The sequence below is a fragment of the Narcine bancroftii genome, chromosome 1 (genome assembly GCF_036971445.1).
Source record: "Narcine bancroftii isolate sNarBan1 chromosome 1, sNarBan1.hap1, whole genome shotgun sequence".
Lineage (NCBI taxonomy): Eukaryota > Metazoa > Chordata > Chondrichthyes > Torpediniformes > Narcinidae > Narcine > Narcine bancroftii.
In genome coordinates, this window is record NC_091469.1 from 166407090 (window position 1) to 166427895 (window position 20806).

At 43.8% G+C, this 20806-nt stretch overlaps 1 protein-coding gene across 5 annotated transcripts in view; it reads left to right on the forward strand.

Moving 5' to 3' along the window:
• LOC138735925 (nipped-B-like protein) overlaps positions 1 to 20806 on the forward strand; it is a 1086099-nt gene that overhangs the window by 894948 nt on the left and 170345 nt on the right. For all 5 annotated transcript variants that reach the window (XM_069884602.1, XM_069884605.1, XM_069884611.1 and 2 more), the window contains 4 exons: positions 442 to 544; positions 1836 to 1934; positions 4800 to 4946; positions 16071 to 16205. In XM_069884602.1, coding sequence (XP_069740703.1) covers positions 442 to 544; positions 1836 to 1934; positions 4800 to 4946; positions 16071 to 16205 — 484 coding nt within the window. The remainder of the gene's footprint in view (positions 1 to 441; positions 545 to 1835; positions 1935 to 4799; positions 4947 to 16070; positions 16206 to 20806) is intronic.

Below are 20806 nucleotides of genomic sequence, written 5' to 3' on the forward strand. Positions count from 1 at the left end.
TAGGTTGGCACAACATCATGGGCTGAAGGGCTGTAATATTCTATGTTCAATCCTGAAAACACGTGATTGTTTCTATCTATGCATTATGGAAAGGATTAAAACAGCTTTTAACAGGTCCCAAATCGACATGTATCACAAACTTGGAGACTAAAATGGGGTCTCTTAAATCACTGAAATTACCAGCCAAGTGGTTACCTTTAGGCCATTTCACAATCTTTGGAACATATCATGTAGCACTGACAACTGTGAAACTCCCCTCTTACCTGGAACATAAAGCAGCACAGCACAGGAACCGGCCTGCCAGCCCACGTCAACAAACTCAAAGTCTGCTGCTTGCACCTGGTACCAGTAGTTATCCCCTTGATATTCACATGCCTGTCTGGAAGCCTCTCAAATCATGCTCTATTGCCTTGACTGACTAGTTTCCTTATCCACCGACAGAATGAACTCTGCTAACGTGGACTATGAGGATGCCTGTCTGATTGTCCGATACTTGGCCTCTATGAGGCCGTTTGCACAGAGCTTTGATATTTATTTGACGCAGGTGAGTATCACTGTGCACTACTGTTTTCAAGAAAAGTTGACTGATACAATAGAGAAAAGGCTTTGATGTACTCGGATACTCATTTGATTTTTAGAATTGGAAACAAACAATGGACCTTGATAGGGCAGAGGGTGGGTATCCATTTTACATGTGAGATGGTCTGCGGAAAGAGATGGCATCGTCAGATCCAATGCACATTACAGGCTACAGAGCAACCTGAATTTGTACTTTGCCTATTTTCGTGAGAAATTCATGGTGCCAATTTCGCTTGTAGATAGTGCTCTCATTTCCAGCTGATCATCCTTGGAACTCTGCTCCACAGACCAGGACATAATCTTAACTGTCATTTCATTGCAGTACAGTATTTTAGGCATTAACAAATTTAAGTGAGAATTGAATTCGGATCCATGTAAAAGATGCAATATAGTTCTGTCCACTCCAAGTAGAGAATGTTTGATTGCTATAAAAAAAACCTTGTCTCCTTGTCTTGGGTCCCATAGATTTGAACCTTCGGACCATGTAGAAACCAGTCAAAGGCCTCATCAAAGTCCAGGTGGAATATGTCATCTGCACTGCTTTAACAAAACCTTCTGTAACCTGAACATTTTAATCATATTGGTCAGACAAGATATCCCCCGAACAAACCCACACTAACTAACCATCTTTGAATTATCCCTGCTTTGGTCACTTATCTCAAAATGCTGACCGGGTCTCACTTCAGCAAGTGGATGTGGTCAAAGTTGAAATGCTACCCTGCCATAATACAACTATTATCTAATTATTGTTGCCTCTCTCTGTCATTTGTCTGCATGTCTATATTGCTGTAACAGCAGTAGGGTGGAATGGGGTAAACTGTCCTCAGGACACGTAGGAGACTGCAGATACTGAAATTAGAGCAATACACAATCTGCCGGAGGATCTCAGCAGGGTTGGGCAGCCTCATTGGAAGAAAAAAATGGGGCAAGAGCCCTTTATTAACTCAATGCAGAAGCTTAGATGATGTGGAATTCATAAAATGCATCCAAGAATTTTTTTTAAGCTGTATGTACGAAGATCCACCAGGGAGGTATGAGAATGTACTATAGTTCAATAAACTCCATGATGGTAATGGAAAAAGATCAGGTTGGTCCTGGAGATGGGGCTCTAAACTGGGTAAGACAGACTTCAAGTAATTGGCATATCTACCATGGAAGAGAGAAGCACATTAGTGAGGGATTATTGACAGAGAGCCTCTGGGCTCTTAAAGTTTCCATAACATGTGCACAGATGTGATGATGTTCTCCATTTCCAGATTCTACGTGTTCTAGGAGAAAGCGCAATTGCTGTACGAACAAAGGCCATGAAATGTCTGTCTGAGGTAGTTGCAGTGGATCCCAGCATACTTGCACGGGTAATGATTTAATTCTTTCTGCTATCCTTCATTTTTGTCTGGAGAGTTGTGTTTACAATTCACAATTTGTAGTCTGTTAAATCTTTGATACGTATAGTTTGTTGCTGGTGTTGACTAGCCTGTGAACTCCCAATGTCACAGGTTCAGTGGTTAGATTCTTGTAAACCAGGGGTCACAAGTTCATTCCTTGCTGGGGCCTCATTTCTGAGAGGGGCGCATGATAAAGTGATGACTCTTGGTCTTCCTTACAGTAGACAAAGTTAAAGAATTTCATGTATGTTACATTCTAAATGTAGTGTGATGTGACAATAATGGAACCTTTACCTTTCATGGGGGGGGGGGGGGAATCAGAATGAGTGTGTGGAGATTAGGGTGGAAGAACAACTAGTTTGAAAGATGAGAGGAACCAGAATGTTAAAGTTAATGGGGGCGGGCGGGTCGTAATAAAAATAAATGGTAATCAAAGGAGTGAACGTGGGAAACAGTCTCTCAAGTGTAGATATTTCAGTGCAAGGAGCATGGTGAGGAAGGTGGACGAGCTTAGAGCATGGATTGACACATGGAAATATGATACGTAGCCATTAGTGAAACGGTTGCAGGAGAGCCATGTTTGGCAGCTAAAAATTCCAGGATTCTGTTGTTTAAGGTGTGATAGAACAGGGGGATAAAAGGTGGAGGAATCGCATTGCTTCTTAGAGAAAACATTACTGTGGTGCTATGGCAGAATAGATTGGAAGGGAAATGCCAGAGAGTAGTAGTGGAAATTTGTTTGTCAAATTGGAGGCCGGTGACTGGTGGAGTCCCTCTGGGATCGGTACTGGGTCCATTGTTGTTTGTCATATATATTAACGATCTAGATAATGAGGTGGCAAATTGGATGAGTAAGTGTGCAGATGATACGAAGATTGGTAGTGTGGTGGACAGTGAAAAAGATTATCAAAGCTTATAGGGTGATATAGGACAGTTAGAAGAGTGGGCTGGAAGATGGCAGATGGAGTTTAATACTGATAAATGTGAGGTGCTACATTTTGGTAGGAATAATTAAAATACGACATACACGTTAAATGGTCGACAATTGAGGAGTGCAGTGGAACGAAGGGAATTAGGAATTCTGGTACATAATTCCCTGAAAGTGGAGTCACGTGTAGATAGGGTGGTGAAGAAGGCATTTAGTATGTTGGCCTTCATAAATCAAAGTATTGAGTACAGGAGTTGGGATGTAATGTTAAAGTTGTATAGGATATTGGTGAGGCCAAATTTGGAATATTGTGTGCAGTTTCGGTCACTGAATTACAGGAAGGATATTAACAGTATAGAGAGAGGGCAGAGGAGGTATATTGGAATGTTGCCGGGGTTTCAGGGATTAAGTTACAGGGAAAAGTTGAGCAGGTTAGGACTTTATTCCCTGGAATGTAGAAGATTGAGGGGTGATTTGATAGAGGGATTTCAAATTATGAGGGGGAGAGATGGAATCAATGTGGACAGGCTTTTTCCATTGGGAGTGGGGGAGATTCAAGGAAGAGGTCATGGATTGAGAATGATGGGGGAAAAGTTTAGGGGAAACATGAGTAATTTCTTCACTCAGAAGGTGGTGGGAGTGTGGAATGAGCTTCCGGCCGAAGTGGTAGAAACGGGTTTGATTTTAATACTTAAGGAAAAGTTGGATAGGTATATGGACGAGTGAGGTGTGAAGGGTTATGGACCAGGTACGGGTCATTGGGACTAGGTGGGAGTAGGTGTTCGGTATGGACTAGAAGGGCCAAACAAGCCTGTTTCTAAGTTGTAATTGTTATCTGGTACCCGTGGGTCTTGAAATACATCATTAGTCTATTTGCCTCAGTTCTGATAGAGAGTCATGTAGCAAATGAATGGGGCCATTTAGTCCACCCCACCCCACCAACCAGTGGCCCCATGTGTATTAATCCATTTCGATGCACAAGGGCCGTAGCTTCTATGTCTCGGTGATTCAAGGGCTCCTTTGCACACCTCTTGCTGTCACCATAACTACTTTCATCTCTTTCTGACAGTGCATTCCAGCTTCTTGCCTTTCCTAGTGAAAATATATGTCCTCTAGATTCATTCACCTACCAGCGAAAACAATTCTTGCAATCTACCATATATCTGCCCTCATGATTTTATGTGCCTCTGTTACATTCTTGTGAAACCACCTGTTCTCCAGGGCAAGCAGGCCCAGTCTCCTTTCTCTGCCTGTCATTAAAACGCTTCATCTCAGGAAGAAAACAGATGGATCATGTGCAAGCAGCAGAATCTTAGTTTAATTTGACATCATGTTTGGCACAGACATATGGGCTGAGGGGCGTATTCCTGTGCTGCACTGTTCTATGTTAACATCCTGGTGAATCTCCTCTGCATTCTCCCTGCTGCTGTCACGTCCTTCCAATTGTGAGGCGACCAGAACTGCACACAGTGGCCCAGTGAAATTCTGACCAATGTTGTTTGAAGTTGGAGCATTACCTCCATGCCCTTGTATTCAGTGCCCCAATGAAGAAAGGCCAGCATGCCGAGGTCCTTCTTATCTATCTGTGCTTCCACCTTTAACGAGTTTGGTCTTGGACACCAAGGCCTCTCTGATCCTCAACAGTCCACAAGGCTATTCCTAATCACGGAATATGTCCTAACCCCCGTTAATATTCCCATTGTACATCGCCGTGTCTGTGCCAACTCATTTCTTCATTGTATTACTATCACTGCAGACAAAGATTACCCTGCACGCTGTCAAGATTTCCATCATCTACAGAGTAACTGATCACGCCACATGCACATCCAAATCTTATATTACTAACATGTATGGAAGATCTGGTTCTGTGGTACTGAATCTTACAGCAGTTGTCCTTTTCTTTATAGTTGGATATGCAGCGTGGAGTCCACGGACGCCTGATGGACAACTCCACAAGTGTGCGCGAAGCTGCTGTAGAGCTGCTCGGTCGCTTTGTGCTGAGTCGACCTCAGCTTACAGAGCAGTATTACGACATGTTGATCGAGAGGATACTGGTATGTTCATTTCTTAACTGTAACAGAACACCCAGTCTAACTCCATTAAGATAGTCTATCAATATCGTGTTTGAGGAGCTTAATAGGTTGAGAAGTAACATACTAAGTTGACCCAGAACTGAAACACTTAACAGGAGGAGGCATTTGGAGACTTTCTGTACAGTATTGTCTTATGAAGCAAGGTTGTCAGAGCTCGGGCTTTTCACTTTGGGGCGAAAAAGGATGAGAGGTGACGATTCAGGTCTACGAGGTGATGAGAGACATAGATAGGTTGGACGGCCAGCACCTGTTCCCTGGGGCTTCAGTCGCAAATACCAGAAGGTAGGTGTCAGTATAAGGTAAGTGGAGGAAGATTTTGGAGAGATGTCAGATGGAGCCTGGTGGATGCCTGGAATTCATTGCTGGTGATCGTGATGGAGGCTGATGTAAGTTCAACGTGTTTGGATTGTTGACTATTTATTGTAGAGTATGCAGCACAGAACCACAGTCTGTTGTCCTTGTGTTCAATCTCGGACTTGCCCTCGAGAGAGCGTTCATCTTCGGCGTGGCCTGAGTCAGAGTTGTAAAGCTTTGGCTCAACAGGCTTCAGCAAGAATGGGTAAGAGATAAGGAATAGTAGGAGTTGAAGTCAGAAAGGGCCACCGTCTGCAAGGAAAAATGATTTAGCAGGTAGGCACAGGTCAGGGCAGGTTTTAAATATATATTTTGTTCCTCTAGTCACAAACAGTGGGAATGGCAGCCAGGGCAGGGGAAAGCTCCTCTTCCACAATGTGGGTCATCAGTATCCCTAACAATTTCATCGGCGAAAAGCACATCCAGCTGCAGCGCCTGAGAAGCCGAGTTGAGGAATTGGAGTTGGAGTTGGGTGAAATCCGGATCATTCGGGAGCGGGGTGGGGGGGTGGGTGATAGACAGGAGTTGCAGGGTCACTATCATGTCTAGGAGGCAGGAGGAGGGTAGATGTCAGGAGAGGGAAAGGGAACAGGCAGGCAGTGCAGGGCACCCCCTGTGACCATTCTCCTCAATAACAAGTATATCATTGGGATACTGTTGGGTGTGGGGGTGGGAAAAACAACCTACCAGGGACAAGCCGTGGAGATTAGGCCTCTGGCATGGAGTCTGGTCCTGTGGCTAAGAAGGGAAGGGAGGAGAGGCGAGCTGTAATGATAGGGGATTCCATAGTTAGTGGAATGGATAACAGGTTCTGTGGAAGAGATTGAGAATCCCAGACGGTATGATGCCTCCCTGGTGCCAAGGTCTGGGATATCTCAGATCGTTCATGGCATTCTCAGGAGGAAGGGTGAGCAGCCAGATATCATGATCCATGAAGGGACCAATGATGTGGGTAGGGAGGGTGAGGAGGTCCTGCAAAGAGAGTTCAGGGAGTTGAGAGCTAAGTTAAAGGACAGGATCTCCAGGGTGGCGACGTCAGGATTTGTGCCCACGTCACGTGCCAGTGAGGGGTGAAACGGGAGGATGGTGCAGCTCAACACGTGGCTAAAGACCTGGTGCAGGAGGGAGGGCTTTAGGTTTCTAGATCATTGGGCTCTCCCAGGGAAGGTGGGACCTGCTCCGATGGGACAGTTTACACCTGAACTGGAGGGGACTAATATCCTTGCAGGAAGATTTGGTAGTGCTACTCCAGTGGGTTTAAACTAGATTTACAGGGGGAGGGAACCAGAGGACCAGAGCAAATAGAGGAGTGGAGGAGGGAAAAGACGATGTGAAAATTGCATGCATTGTTAGAGTCAACGGGTTGTACGTGGTAGAAATGTTCTCAGGGGCATCTATTTCAATGCAAGGAATATAGGGAAGGCAGACGAGCTTAGAGCATGAATTGGCACATGGCATTATGACATTGTGGCCATTAGTGAAACTTGGTTGTAGGAGAGGCAGGAGTGAGGAAATATATTGCAGTGACTTGGAAATCGGACTTAAATGTAGATATGGGAAGATGGAATTACATTCAATTTGAGAAGTAAGTGCCCTATATTTTTGCAAATTTGGAGCCCAAATACACAAATTTTGGGTATAAATATGTAGAAATGTTCTTCCAGCCTCGTGTTAACCTTCTTCCTTAAAATGAAAATGTTCATATAAAATCTGTTGAGTTCCAGTGTGTTGGGGGCGATTTCTTTCTCTTTTCCTTTATATACTATATATAATTCTTCATATACCTATTCTGAGGGGTTGCAAGAGGGAGGGAAGGGGAAGGGTTATAACCATCATGTAATAAATGAAAATTTCTATAGCTTGAATACTAATTTTATTGCATAACTATTTATTAATTAAATTAATTAAAATATTAAAATGAATAGAGAGATAGCGGACAGTTGCAGGAAACATAAGGTTGGGATAGTAAGGATTTTAACTTTCCATATGTTGACTGGACTTCCATCCTGTAAAAGGGCTGGACGGCTTGGAGTTTGTCAAATGTGTTCAGGAAAGTTTTCTAAATCAATATATAGATGTACCAACTAAAGAGAGTGCAATACTGGATCTCCTATTAGGGAACGAGACAGGATAGGTGACAGAAGTATGTATAGGGGAACATTTTGGGTCCAGTGATTATAATGCCATTAGTTTCCAGTTAATTATGGAGAAGGATAGGTCTGGGCCTTGGGTTGAGATTTTGAAATGGAGAAAGGTGAATTTTGAGGAAATGAGAAAGGATCTAGAATGCGTGGATTGGGAAGTTGTTTTCAGGGAAGGATGTGCGAGGTAAGTGGAGGACCTTCAAATTTTGAGAATACAGAGTTTGTATGTTCCTGTCAGGATTAAAGGCGAGGTTAGCAGGCAGAGGGAACCTTGGTTTTCAAGGGATATTGGGGATCTGGTTCGGAAAAAGAGAAAGGGGTATAATAGGTATCGGCAACATGGAGCAAATGAGGTACTTGGAAGATTATAAAAAATGCAAGAAAATTCTCAAGAAAAAAATCAGGAAGAAGTCATGAGGATACTTTGACAGACAATGTGAAGGAAAATCCTAAGGGTTTCGATGGGTATATTAAAAGCAAAAGGATAGTAAGGGACAAAATGGGTCCCTTGAAGATCAGAGTGGGTCGGCTGGAGCATAAAAAGATGGGGGAGATCTTAATTTTTTTTCATCAGTTTTCACTCAAGGAACAGGCATAGAGTCGTGGGAAGTAAGGAAAACAAGCAGTGAGGTCATGGAATGGGAGGAAGTGCTTGCTGTCTTAAAGCAAATAAGGATGGATAAATCCCCAGGGCCTGACAAGGTATTCTCTCGGGACTTGAGGGAGGCTAATGTAGAAATTGCAGGGGCTCTGACAGAAATATTTAAAATGTTCTTAGCCACGGGGGAGGTGCTGGAGGAGTGGAGGGCAGCTAATTTTGTTCCATTGTCTAAAAAAGGCTCCAAAAGTAACCCTGGAAATTACAGGCTAGTGAGCCTGACATCCCTAGATGGTTAATTATTGGAAGTTTTTTAGGAGATCATAATGACCTACAATTATTTGGATAAGGGATAGTCAACATGGCTTTGTTTGTGGCAGGTCATGTTTAACCAATCTTGGAGAGTTTTTCGAGGAGGTTACTGGGAAAGTTGATGAAGGAAAGGCTCCCACAGGTTCGACACTAGGTATTCATGGTGAAGTAGTGAACTGGTTTCGACAATGGCTGGATGGGCAAAGCCAGAGAGTAGTGGTGGATGATGCTTCTCAGACAGGAAGCCTGTGACTAGTGGTGTGGCTCAGGGATTGGTGCTGGGACCATTGGTGTTTGTCATCTATATCAATGACCTGGATGATAAAGTGGTCAATTGGATCATCAAGTGTGTAGATAACCCTAAGATTGGGGACGTTGTGGACGGTGAAGAAAGTTTTCAAAGTTTGCAGAGGGATCTGGACCAGCTGAAAAAATGGACTGGAAAATGGCAGATGGAATTTAATGCAGACGAGGGTGAGGTGTTGCATTTTGGAAGGACAAACCAAGAAAGGACGTACACGATGAATGGGCGGGAACTGAGGAGTGTGGTTGAACAGAGGGATCTGGGAATATAGGTATATAATTCCCTGAAAGTGGCATCACAGGTATATAGGGTTGTAAAGAGAGTTTTTGGCATATTGGCCTTCATAAATCAAAGTACTGAGTACAGGAGTTGGGATGTTATGGTAAAGTTGTACAAGACTTTGGTGAGGCCAAATTTTGAATATTGTATATAGTTGTGGTCACCGTACTACAGGAAAGATATCAATAAGATAGTGAGAGGGCAGAGAAGATTTACTGGGGTGTTGCCCAAACTTCAGGAACTGAGTTACAGGGAAAGGTTCAACAGGTTAGGACTTTATTCCCTGGAGCGTAGATGAATGAGGGGAGATTTGATTGAGGTATTTAAAATGATGAAGAGGACAGACAGAGTAAATGTAGGTCGGCTTTTTCCACTGAGGGTGGGTGAGGTACAACCCAGAGGACATGGGTTAAGATAGCCAATGACCAATTTGGGATAGCCAACATGGCTTTGTGCATGGCAGGTTGTGTTTAACCAACTTTATAGAGTTTTTCGAGGAGGTTGCCAGGAAAGTTGACGAAGGAAAGGCTGTGGATGTTGTCTTCATGGACTTTAGTAAGGCCTTTGACAAGGATCCACAAGAGGTTAGTCAGGAAGGTTCAGATACTAGGTATTCATAATTAAGTAGTGTAATGGATTCAACAATTGCTGGACAGGAGAACCCAAAGAGTGTAAAAGTTTAAGAGGAACATGAGGGAAACCCTCTTCACACAGAAAGTGATGGGGGTGCCAGCTGATATGGTGAATGCAGGTTCAATTTTTACATTTAAGAAGACTAGAAAGGCTGAAGAGGCCTGGTTCTGTGCTGTTAGAAGTAAATCACAACATTCTGTAGACACTGGTTGAAGTAAAAACACAGAATGATGGAGAAGCTCAGTGTCATTTATGTAGCGAAGGTAAAGGTACGTAACCAACGTTAAAGTACGTGAAAATGCCAGCAAGCGTCTGAACAAAAGAGTAGGAGGGGGAGGGGTAATGGCAATGGTAGCAGATGATAGGTGGAGAAAGGAAGGAGGGGACATCAGCATTGAGGGGGAGAGGGTGGCTGGACTGTTTGGGTGAAAGAACTGAAAAGACAGGAAAAGGAAGAGGAAAGAAAAGGCGAGCAATGAAGTCAATGTTCATGCCATGTGGCTGGAGAGTGCCCAGACGGAAAATAAGGTGTCGTTCGTCCAGTCTGGGGGTGGGGCAGTACATGGACAGACATGATCGCGGGAATGTGACCCGGAAATGGTTGACCTCTGGGAGGTCGCTGTGGTTGCGAACGGAGAGGAGGTGCTGAGCGAAGCGATCTCCCAGTCTGCGACTGGATTCTCCAATGTAGAGAATGTCATGAAGGGTGCAGTAAATAAGTCCTCTGGATGTGTTGCTTCACTTGAAAGGCCTGTTTGGGGCCGCAGATCATGGTGAGGGAGGAGTTGTGGATGCAAGTGTTGCACCTCCTATGGGCACAGGGGAAGGTGGGTGGGGAGGGATGAGTGCATGAGGGAATCACGCAGGGAGCAGTCCCTGTGGAAGGCTGAGAGGTGGGATCCTGTAGTCAGTGCTGGAAATTCTGGCGGATGATGTGATGGACGTGGAGCCTGGTAGGGTGGAGGGGAGGATGAGGGGGGTTTGTTGGATACATCTGTGGGGCAGAGCGGATGACCTGGAAATGGAGGAGATGTGGGTGAGAGCTGAGTTGATAGTGGTGGAGGGGAAGCCACGTGTGTGGAAGAAGGCAGACATTTCAGAAGCTCTGGACTGGAAGACCTCACCTTAGGAACAGATGCGGATGAGACAGAGAAATTGAGAGAAAAGGATGGAATCCTTCCGAGGGGTAGGGTGTGAAGTAGTGTAATCCAGGTCATTGTGGGAATTGGAGGTTTATAGTGTATGTCAGTGGACAGCTTGTTTCCCAAGATGGAGACAGAGAGATCCAGGAAGGGGAGAGTGTTATCGGAGATGGACCAGATGAATTTGAGAACAGGGTGGAAGTTGGACGCAAAGTGGATGAAGTTGAAGGTTAAATAGGTTAGGACTTTATTTCCTGGAGCGTAGAAGAATGAGGGGAGATTTGATCGAGGTATTTAAAATTATGAGGGGATAGATTTTTTCCACTGAGGGTGGGTGAGATACAAACCAGAGGACATGGGCTAAGAGTGAAAGGGGAAAAGTCTAGGGGGAACTTCTTCACACAGAGAGAGGTAGGAGTATGGAATGAACTGCCAGCTGAAGTGGTTAATGTGGGCTCAATTCTAACATTTAAGAAGTGTTTGGACAGATAAATGGATGGGAGGGGTATGGAGGGATATGGACTGGGTGCAGGTCAGTGGGATGAAGCAAAAAAATGGTTCAGCACAGACTGGAAAGGCTGAAGGGGCTTGTTTCTGTGTTGTAGTGTTCTCTGGTTCTATGCACTGTTGGCAAGGGAAGCTAGCAAGTAATATCAAAAAGGATACCAAAGACTTTTTTATGTATATTAATGGTAAAGGAAAGGCAAGAGTAGACATAGGACCGATTAAAAAACGAAGCAGGTGAAATTGTTCTGGGAGACAATGGCAAAGGACCTGAAGGAGTATTTTGTGGAAGACATTAGCAGTGTACCTGACTTTCAAGGATGTCAGGGAAGAGAGGTGAGTGCAGTCACGATCACCAGGGAGAGGGTGCTTGGGAACCTGAAAGGTCGAAGTGAAGATAAATTGCCTGGACCAGATGGAATGCACCCTTGGGTTCTGAAAGAAGTAGCAAAATAGATTGTGGAGGAATTGATAATGATCTTCCAAGAATCAATAGAAAGTGGCATGGTTCCAGAGGACTGGAAAATTGTCAAGGTTGGGAAGCTGTGGAGTTGATGTCAAGTAGGCGATGATGGAGGACCTAGAGGAGATTGGTCAAAGTCAGCAGGGTTTCCTCAAGAAATACAGTTGCCTGATAAGCTCTTCCAATGTTCTGAGGCTGGATAAAGGACACGCAGAGGATGTTGTAATTTGGACGATGTACATGATACCAAGATTGGTGGAGGGGCAGGAAATGAGGAGGAGATGGAAAGGCTTCAAAAATAGATTAGGAGAATGGGCAAATTAAATACAATGTTAGATTAGAAAGTGTACAGTCATGCAAGAAAGAAAAGGATGGGCTATTTATTTGGATGGGGAGACTGAACTCGGTGGTGCAGAAGGAGTTGGGAATCCTTGTGCAGGATTCTCTAAAGCAAGGCAGGCTAACCTTTTAATTTTTGATTTAGAAATACAGCGTGGTAATAGGCCATTTTGGCCCTTAGGGACGTAAAGGGGGGTGGGGGGGGTGGTAGGTTCATTGGCGGCACGGACTTTTGGGCTAAAATTGCCTGTTACCGTGCTGTATGTCTAAATTAAAAATAAAAAAGTTGGCCATCCCTGCTCTAAAGGTTGACCTCCAGGTTGAGACTGTGATGAAGGTGAATACAATGTTGACGTTCATATCTAGAGAAATAGGATATCAGCAGGGATGTGATGTTGAGACTTCATACTGTAAGCCACTAGTGAGGCCTTTCTTGAAGTATGGGGTAGTTTGGGGCTTCTTTTTTAAGAATGGATGTGTTACATGGGAGGCGGTTCAGAGAAAATTGACAAATATGACTCCTGGAGTGAAGGGATTAGCACATGAGGAACGTTTGACACCTTGGAATTCAGAGTAAAGAGTGGGAGCCTCGTGGAAACATTTCAAATGTTGAAAGGCATGGATAGAGTCGTTGTGGCAATATTGTTTCCCATGGTAGAGGAGTCAAGGACAAAGGGAACAACTTCAGCACTGCAGGGCGCTCATTTAAAACTGAGACGTGGAGGTATTTCTTTAGCCAGAGAGGGGTGAACCTGTGCAATTAGCAAACACAAGCAGCTGTGGAGGCCAGGTCATTGGGTGTATTTAAGACAGAGATTAATAGATATCTGAATAGTCAGGGTATCAAAGGTTATGGGGAGAAAGCTGGGGAGTGGGGCTGTGGGAGAATGGAAAGCTCTGATAGAATGGTGGAGTGGACTTGAATACCCTACTTCTGCTCCTATATCTTATGTTCTTATAAGGGGAAACTAGTGTTGGGAGAGTGGAACAAACTGTCAGCTGAATTGGTAAATCTAAATTTTGACTTTTTAGAATAATTTTGACAGTTACTTAGATGGGAGGAGTGTGGAGAGATAGGGACTGGGTGCAGGTCGGTGAGATTAGGAAGAATAATTGTTCAGCACGGACTAGAAGGACTAAAGGGCCTATATCTGTCATGTTCCGTGGTACAAAGTGAAGGGAGACAAATTCAGAGGAGTGGTCAGTGGTACGTTTTTTACACAAAGAGTTGTGGGGGCCTGGAAGGCCTGGCCAGGGATGGTGGTGGAGGCTGGAACATTAGGGGAATTTAAGAGACTCTTGGACAGACACATATATGAAAGGAAAATAGAGGGTTCCAGGGTAGGGAGTGGTTAGTTTTTTTTTGGAAGGAATATATGGGTCAGCACCACATTGAGGGCTGAAGGGCCTGTACTGTGCTGTAGTGTTCTATGGTTCTAATGCACAGTCCAAAAATTTACAAGACTCTAATATGACAGCTTACGATCTTCCAAAAGACATTTTATATTTTTTCTAAATTCTGTTAGATATGGCTATCGTGTCTCTGATGATGTCTGCGGGACGCTTGTCCGGCTGTGGGACGCTTGTCCGGCTGCGGGACGCTTGTTCGGCTGCGGGACGCTTGCCTGGCTGCTGCGGGACGCTTGCCCGGCTGCGGGAGGCTTGCCCGGCTGCAAGAGGCTTGTCCATGTGTGTGAGGCTTGTCCGGCTGCAGGACGCTTGTCCGGGTGCAGCTCCTCTCTCCACATGGATCTGTTGGAGCGGCAGGTGGAAGTCAGAGAGTCGTGGAGAGATTTTAGGGTCAAAGCCCAGGTTCAGACTGGTCAATGAATGACTGTCAGGAGAAGCAGGAGGATAGTGCAAGTTTCTGTTCTCCTCTCTCACATATAACCTCTGAGGAGAATGGCGGCAGCAATGGCACCACAAATGGTTTTGTTGTAAAGCAGGGTAGAGTTGCTTACACAGCATGGAAACTGTGTTCTGGCCAAACTTTTGCATGCCAATCAAACTAGTCCACTTGCCTGTATTCAGGCAAATATCCCTCTTAACCCTGTCTTTTAAATATCATAATTGTCCTCAATTCAACCACTTTCTCCTCAGATTTCAAATTTATTCTCAGAGTACATACATGACATTACATACAACCCCGAGATTCTTTTTTCTGTGGTGAGGCAGGATTATTGGTAGTGCAAAAGCAAACTGTACATATAAAAATTGTAAATCAATAATAAATGTAAACAAATTGACTGCAGTGCACAGAGAATAAAAAATCAATAAAGTGCACGAGTCCTTAAATGAGTCTCTGATTGAGTTTGTCGTTGAGGAGTCTGATGGTGGAGGGCGAGCAGCTGTTCCTGAACCTGGTGGTGCGAGTCTTGTAGCACCGAGACCTCTTTCCTGATGGTAGCAGCGAGAACAGAGCATGATGCTAGGTGGTGAGGGTCTTTAATGATTGCTGCTGCTCTCCCAAGGCAGCATTCCCTGTAGGTGTCCTCAGTACTTCGGAAGGTTTTGCCTGTGATGTTCTGGTCTGTTTCCATTAACTTTTGGAGGGCTTTATGCTGAGGGGTATTGGTGTCCCCATACCAGACCGTGTTGTAGCCAGTCAGCACACTTTCCACCACACATCTGTAGAAATTTGCCAGAGTTTCTGATGTCATACCAAACCACTGCAAAGAAGAGGCACTGATGTGCTTTCTTGGCGATGCCATTAATGTGCTGGGTCCAGGAAAGATCCTCTGAGATAGAGAATCCTAAGAATATAAATTTGATCTCCACCTGAAGTGAACAATCAGCTCCTTGGTTTTGGGGACATTGAGGGTGAGGTTGTTGTTGGTGACACCATTCAGCCAAGTTTTCAATCTCACTCCTGTGAGCTAACTCATCCCCTCCCTTTATACAACCCACTACCATGGTGGTGTTGGTAAATTTGTAGATGGTGTTATTGTCATACCAAGCCACACGGTCGTAGGTGTAGAGTGAGTAGAGCAGAGGGCTAAGATCACAACCCTGTGGTGCTCCTATACTGATGGAGATTGTGGAGAAAAGGTTCTTCCCAATCCTCACTGATTGTGGTCTGGAGATGAGGAAGGAAGTCCAGGATCCAATTACCCAGAGGGGCGTTAGTCCCAGGTCTTGGGGTCTGGAGGGGAGGAAGGAAGTCCAGGATCCAATTACCCAGTGGGGTGTTAGTCCCAGGTCTTGGGGTCTGGAGGGGATGATGGTCAGTAAACAGCATCCTCCATCAGAATCAGAATCTATTGTCATGCACGTGTCTTGCAGCAGCTTCTCAGGCACAAACATTGCTATAGATGACATTTTACATAAATCAATTAATGTAAAAAGAACAAAATGAGTTAGTGTATGGGGTTCATTGTCCATTCAGAAATCCGATGGCAGAGGAGAAGAAATTGCCTTACCAACTATTGCCCAGTACCTCTCACATCTACTGTGATGAAATGCTTTGAGAAGTTGGCCATGGCCAGAATGAACACGTACCCAAGTAAAGGGCTTGACCCACTGTAATTCACCTACCGGCATAATCGTTCCACAGCAGATGCAATAATACTGACTCACCACTAGCTACTTAAAGCCTGTGGTTACAGCCACTTACAGCCTTTGGAGAGGTACTTAGGCAGGAGGAGCGTGGCAAGGCAAATGGGATGTGTGTAGCTGGGTATCACATGAGCATCGATGAGGGAAGTTTGTACGATTCTATGATCCGGTAATAATAGTATTATATTCAGTCATGAGTTATAAAAGGAAATTGGACGAGACTTTCTTAAAATGCCAGGAAAGTTGGACTGATTGAGCAACTTCATCAGGAAGCCACCGGAGACAAATTGGGTCAAATTCAGTTTTGTTTCTCTGCACTTGTTCAGGTTCATTGATGGCAGAATAAATGGATTACAACAATGAGTGATTTTTAGCCAGATCCACTTACTGGACATCTGGACATCTCCTGCCTTGCACACTTGGAGCACTCCTTTCTTTCAACAAGTAATCTCTTGCAGGACACTGGTATCAGCGTGAGGAAGCGGGTGATCAAGATTCTGCGCGACATCTGTATTGAACAGCCAACATTTTCCAAAGTGACTGAGATGTGTGTGAGAATGATCCGCAGAGTCAACGATGAGGAGGGTATTAAGGTAAAATTACACAAACTAAATAGTAAACACAGAATCTGCCCTTGAAACAACTTTGAATGTTTACCTGGTACTAGCTCCCCTGCAGAAAAATGGTGTTTGAAGAGGGACCCTTTTTTATATATAAATATCACAGCAGTTGCTAAGTGTATAACAAGCTGCATACGACTGAAAGGTCCTGCAGTTGGTGTTGCAAAATGGCCACAGGCAAATCTAAATTGAAGTAGGTGGTAGTGGGCTAGAAAATGTACTGATTTTTGTTACTGGGTGGTAGCTGTGTGCAGCATGTGGGGTAATGGGGAGCATGGAGAGTTTGAAATGAAAGGACAAAGTAAAAGACTATGGCACCTCGAGATGTGGATCAAATTTAATTTAGACTTTGTGGGCCACATAGCCAGTTCCTGTGCTGTCCCTGTGTTCTTGTGATTAATGTTGGGAATAGGGCTATGCCGATTTTAGGATTAAATCAAAGGTTGGAAAAAGTTTAGAGTTTGGGGTGATTGCTGGGAATGTGGAAAGTTGGATTTAATTCAGGAGTGAGATTGTGTAAAGCTGGGTTTAATATACAGTTGGGAATATAGGAAGTTTGAAGCAATTACAGGGAGAGTTTGAGACTAATGCAGAGGATGGGTGAGTTTGAAAAGTCCAGGTTCAATGCACTGGTTGGGAGTACAGAGAGTTGATGGAAAAGCTAAGCAATGAGGAATTAATTCAGGGATGGTGAATAATTTGGGGTCAACTATCAGTTTGGGTTTCAGATACAGACCAAATTTGGTGTTCTATAATGGTGTAAGTTGAAACAAGATTTGCAGATACTTGGATTCTGATACAATGAGCTAGGCAGGTCCGTGGTGGTAAGTTGCTCCTTTCCTGAAGGACATTAACCATATAGCCACTTACAGCACAGAACAGGCCAGTTCGGCCCTACTAGTCCATGCTGTAGCAAATCCCCACCCTCCTAGTCCCACTGACCAGCACCCGGTCCATTCCCCTCTAGTCCCCTCCTATCCATGTAACGATCCAGTCTTTCCTTAAATGTAACCAATGATCCCGCCTCGACCACGTCTGCCGGAAGCTCATTCCACATCCCCACCACCCTCTGTGTAAAGAAATTTCCCCTCATGTTCCCCTTATAATTAAAATCTTAAACACCTCTATCAAGTCCCCTCTCAATCTTCTACACTCCAGAGAAAAAAGCCCCAGTCTGCACAACCTTTCCCTGTAACTCAGACCCTGAAATCCTGTCAACATTCTCGTGAACCTTCTCTGCACTCTCTCTATTTTGTTTATATCTTTCCTATAATTTAGTGACCAAAACTGTACACAGTACTCCAAATTTGGCATCACCAATGCCTTGTACAATTTCATCATAACCTCCCTACTCTTGAATTCAATACTCCGATTTATGAAGGCCAACGTTCCAAATGCCTTCTTCACCACACCATCTACCTGAGTATCTGCCTTGAGGGTACTATTTACCACAACTCCTAAATCCCTTTGTTGCTCTGCACTCCTCAATTGTCTACCATTCAATGTATATGACCTATTTAAATTTGCCTTTCCAAAATGTAACACCTCACATTTCTCTGTATTAAATTCCATCAGCCATTTCTCAGCCCACACCTCCAGCCTTCCTAAATCATCTTTTAATCTATGGTAATCTACCTCACTGTCCACAACACCACCAATCTTTGTGTCATCCGCAAACTTGCTTATCCAATTCTCCACCCCTACATCCAGATCGTTAATATATATAACAAATAATAGTGGACCCAGGACCGAACCCTGAGGAACTCCACTAGTCACCGGCCTCCAATTGGACAAACAATTTTCTACCACTACTCTCTGACACCTCCCATCCAACCACTGCTGAATCCATTTCACTACCTCTTTATTTATACCTAATGCCTCCACCTTTTTTCCTAACCTCCTGTGGGGAACTTTGTTAAAAGCTTTACTAAAGTCCAAATAGACAACATCCACAGCTTTCCCTCCATCAACCTTTTTTGTAACCCCCTCGAAGAACTCAATCAGGTTTGTCAAGCATGATCTACCCCTGACAAAACCATGCTGATTACTCCCCATCAATCCCTGCTATTTGTAAATAGCATCCCTCAGAACACTTTCCATCAGCTTGCCCACCACAGACGTCAGACTTACAGGCCTATAATTCCCAGGTTTGCATTTGGATCCTTTCTTAAACAGAGGAACCACATGCGCTACTTTGGTACCACCCCCGTGGCCAGTGACATCCTAAATATCTCTGATAATGGCCCCACTAACTGTCCACTAGCCTCCCTGAGTTTCCTAGGGAATATTTTGTTCGGTCCGGGAGATTTATCCACCTTTATCTTTTTTAACACAGCCATCACTACCTCGGTTATCCTTATATGCTTCATGACCTCCCCACTATTTTTCTTTACTTCAACTGATTCAATATTTTTTTACCAAGTGAATACCGAGGCAAAGAAATCATTCAAAATTTCCCCCATTTCCTCAGACTTCTCACTCAGCCTACCCTCGCTATCTACAAGGGATCCAATTTTATCTCTCACTAATCTTTTACTTTTAATGTACTTATAGAAACCTTTTGGATTTATTTTTACTCTGTCAGCCAAAGCCTCTTCATGCCTTTTTTGTGGCCTTTCTAATTTCTTTCTTAAGATTCCTTCTACACTCCTTGTAGTCCTCCTTCAACTTCTCAGCTCCCTACTCTTTATACCTCTTGTACACCTCCCTTTTTCTCCTAACCAAATTTCCAATATTCCTCGAAAACCAAGGCTCCCTATGACTTCCAGCCTTTCCTTTGATCCAGTCTGGGACATAACTACTCTACCCTCAAAATTTCTTTTTTGAATATCCTCCATTTTTCATTAACATCCTTACCTGAAAATATCCTGTCCCACTCAATACTCTCCAAATCCCTTCTTATTCCTTTGAAATTTGCTCTTTCTCTAGTTGGTATCTCTATATATTGATTTAGAAAACTTTCCTTAATACATTTGACAAACTCCAAGCCATCCAGACCTTTTACAGGATGGGATTCCCAGTCAATATGTAGAAAGTTAAAATCTCCTACTATCCCAACCTTATATATCCTGCAACTGTCCGCTATCTCTCTACAGATTTGCTCCTCCAATTCTCTTTGAATATTGGACGGTCTATATCCTCCATTTTTTATTAACATCCTTACCTGAAAATATCCTGTCCCACTCAATACTCCCCAAATCCCTTCTTATTCCTTCGAAATTTGCTCTTTTCCAATCCAGAACTTCAACTTTAGGCCTCTCCTAAAGCTTTATTTATTACATTCATAAAGCTTTATTTATTACTAGTCATGCAATCTTAATGATCAGTTTCAAATTTACTATCCTGGGATTTGGAAATCTGACTGCTGGCTTGCTAACTCCTGAACTTGGGAATATGAGAATATAATACTTTAACAACACGACCACTACTGAAGGAATTTTGCCACAAGTAGCTAGGCATGCATGCCTTAGAAGGGGAATCATTTGCTTTCAGAGTGTAGGTGGTGTTCAACTTAGTAAAGCACTCCTAGATGACAGCAAAGACAAGTTCACCTCATTGTCCGATCCTGGCTCAAATCTCTCAAGGCCAGTTTCCATGTTGCCTGGCCATAAGTTAATTTGGAATCTACTTTCAGGAAGTGTATTCCATATTACACTAACCCTCTTTAAAGAAATCTTCACATTTCTCCTCATCTGCCAGAAGGAAACGATTTTCTATATTTTCACAAAGTATGGATATTGCGGATTAGGCCTGCATTTATTGCATGTCTCTAATTGCCCCTTGACAATGTTGTGGCAAACTGCCTTCTTAAACCATTGCAATCCAATGAAAGTACTCCAGCAGAGTTGATGGAAGCTCAGGATGATGAAGAGATGGTGTTAAATATCTAAGTCAGAAGCATGTCTGACTTGCGGGAAAACGTCAGAGTGAGGAGCCTGAGCTTGTACCATTGGCCTTTTAGGTGAAAGAACCCTCAGGATTTGGTGGTCACCATTTATCACTGATGGAAGGGAGTAGGTGTTTAGGACAGCAGGTGGGATGAAGATGGGGTTCATTCATCCCCGATGGTGCAGGCTTTTTCTGTGTGGTTGAAACTGCACTTTAGACAAGTGAAGTTATTCCACCATACTCTCGACTTGTACTTCTTGACAGGTTTCGAGAGGTCAAATAGTTAATATCTGAATAAAAAGCAAGCAACTTTTTTTGCTGTCATCTTTATTTTTCAATTGATATGGATAATTTTCCCTCCCCCCCACACCCAACATTGGCATTTGCTATAATTTTCTTGCATTACATAAGTAAAAATAGAGGGTTATGGCTGTGAGGTTGGGAAGGATTGGATTGATGTGGAGTAGCTTTATATAGATTGGCTTAAGGTTGGGAAATTGTGCTGTTCTTTTCTGTATTCTTTGCCCCTTACCATCCAGAAATCAAGCAGCACATTTCCCCTGACCATGCACTAGTCTCCAGCTTTCCACTTTTCTTCATCCCTGCAGTAGTCCATCAGGGTAAAGAATGCCAAAGGTTCCACAACTTTTGCATTAAAAAAACATCTACTATAAGGATGAAATAGC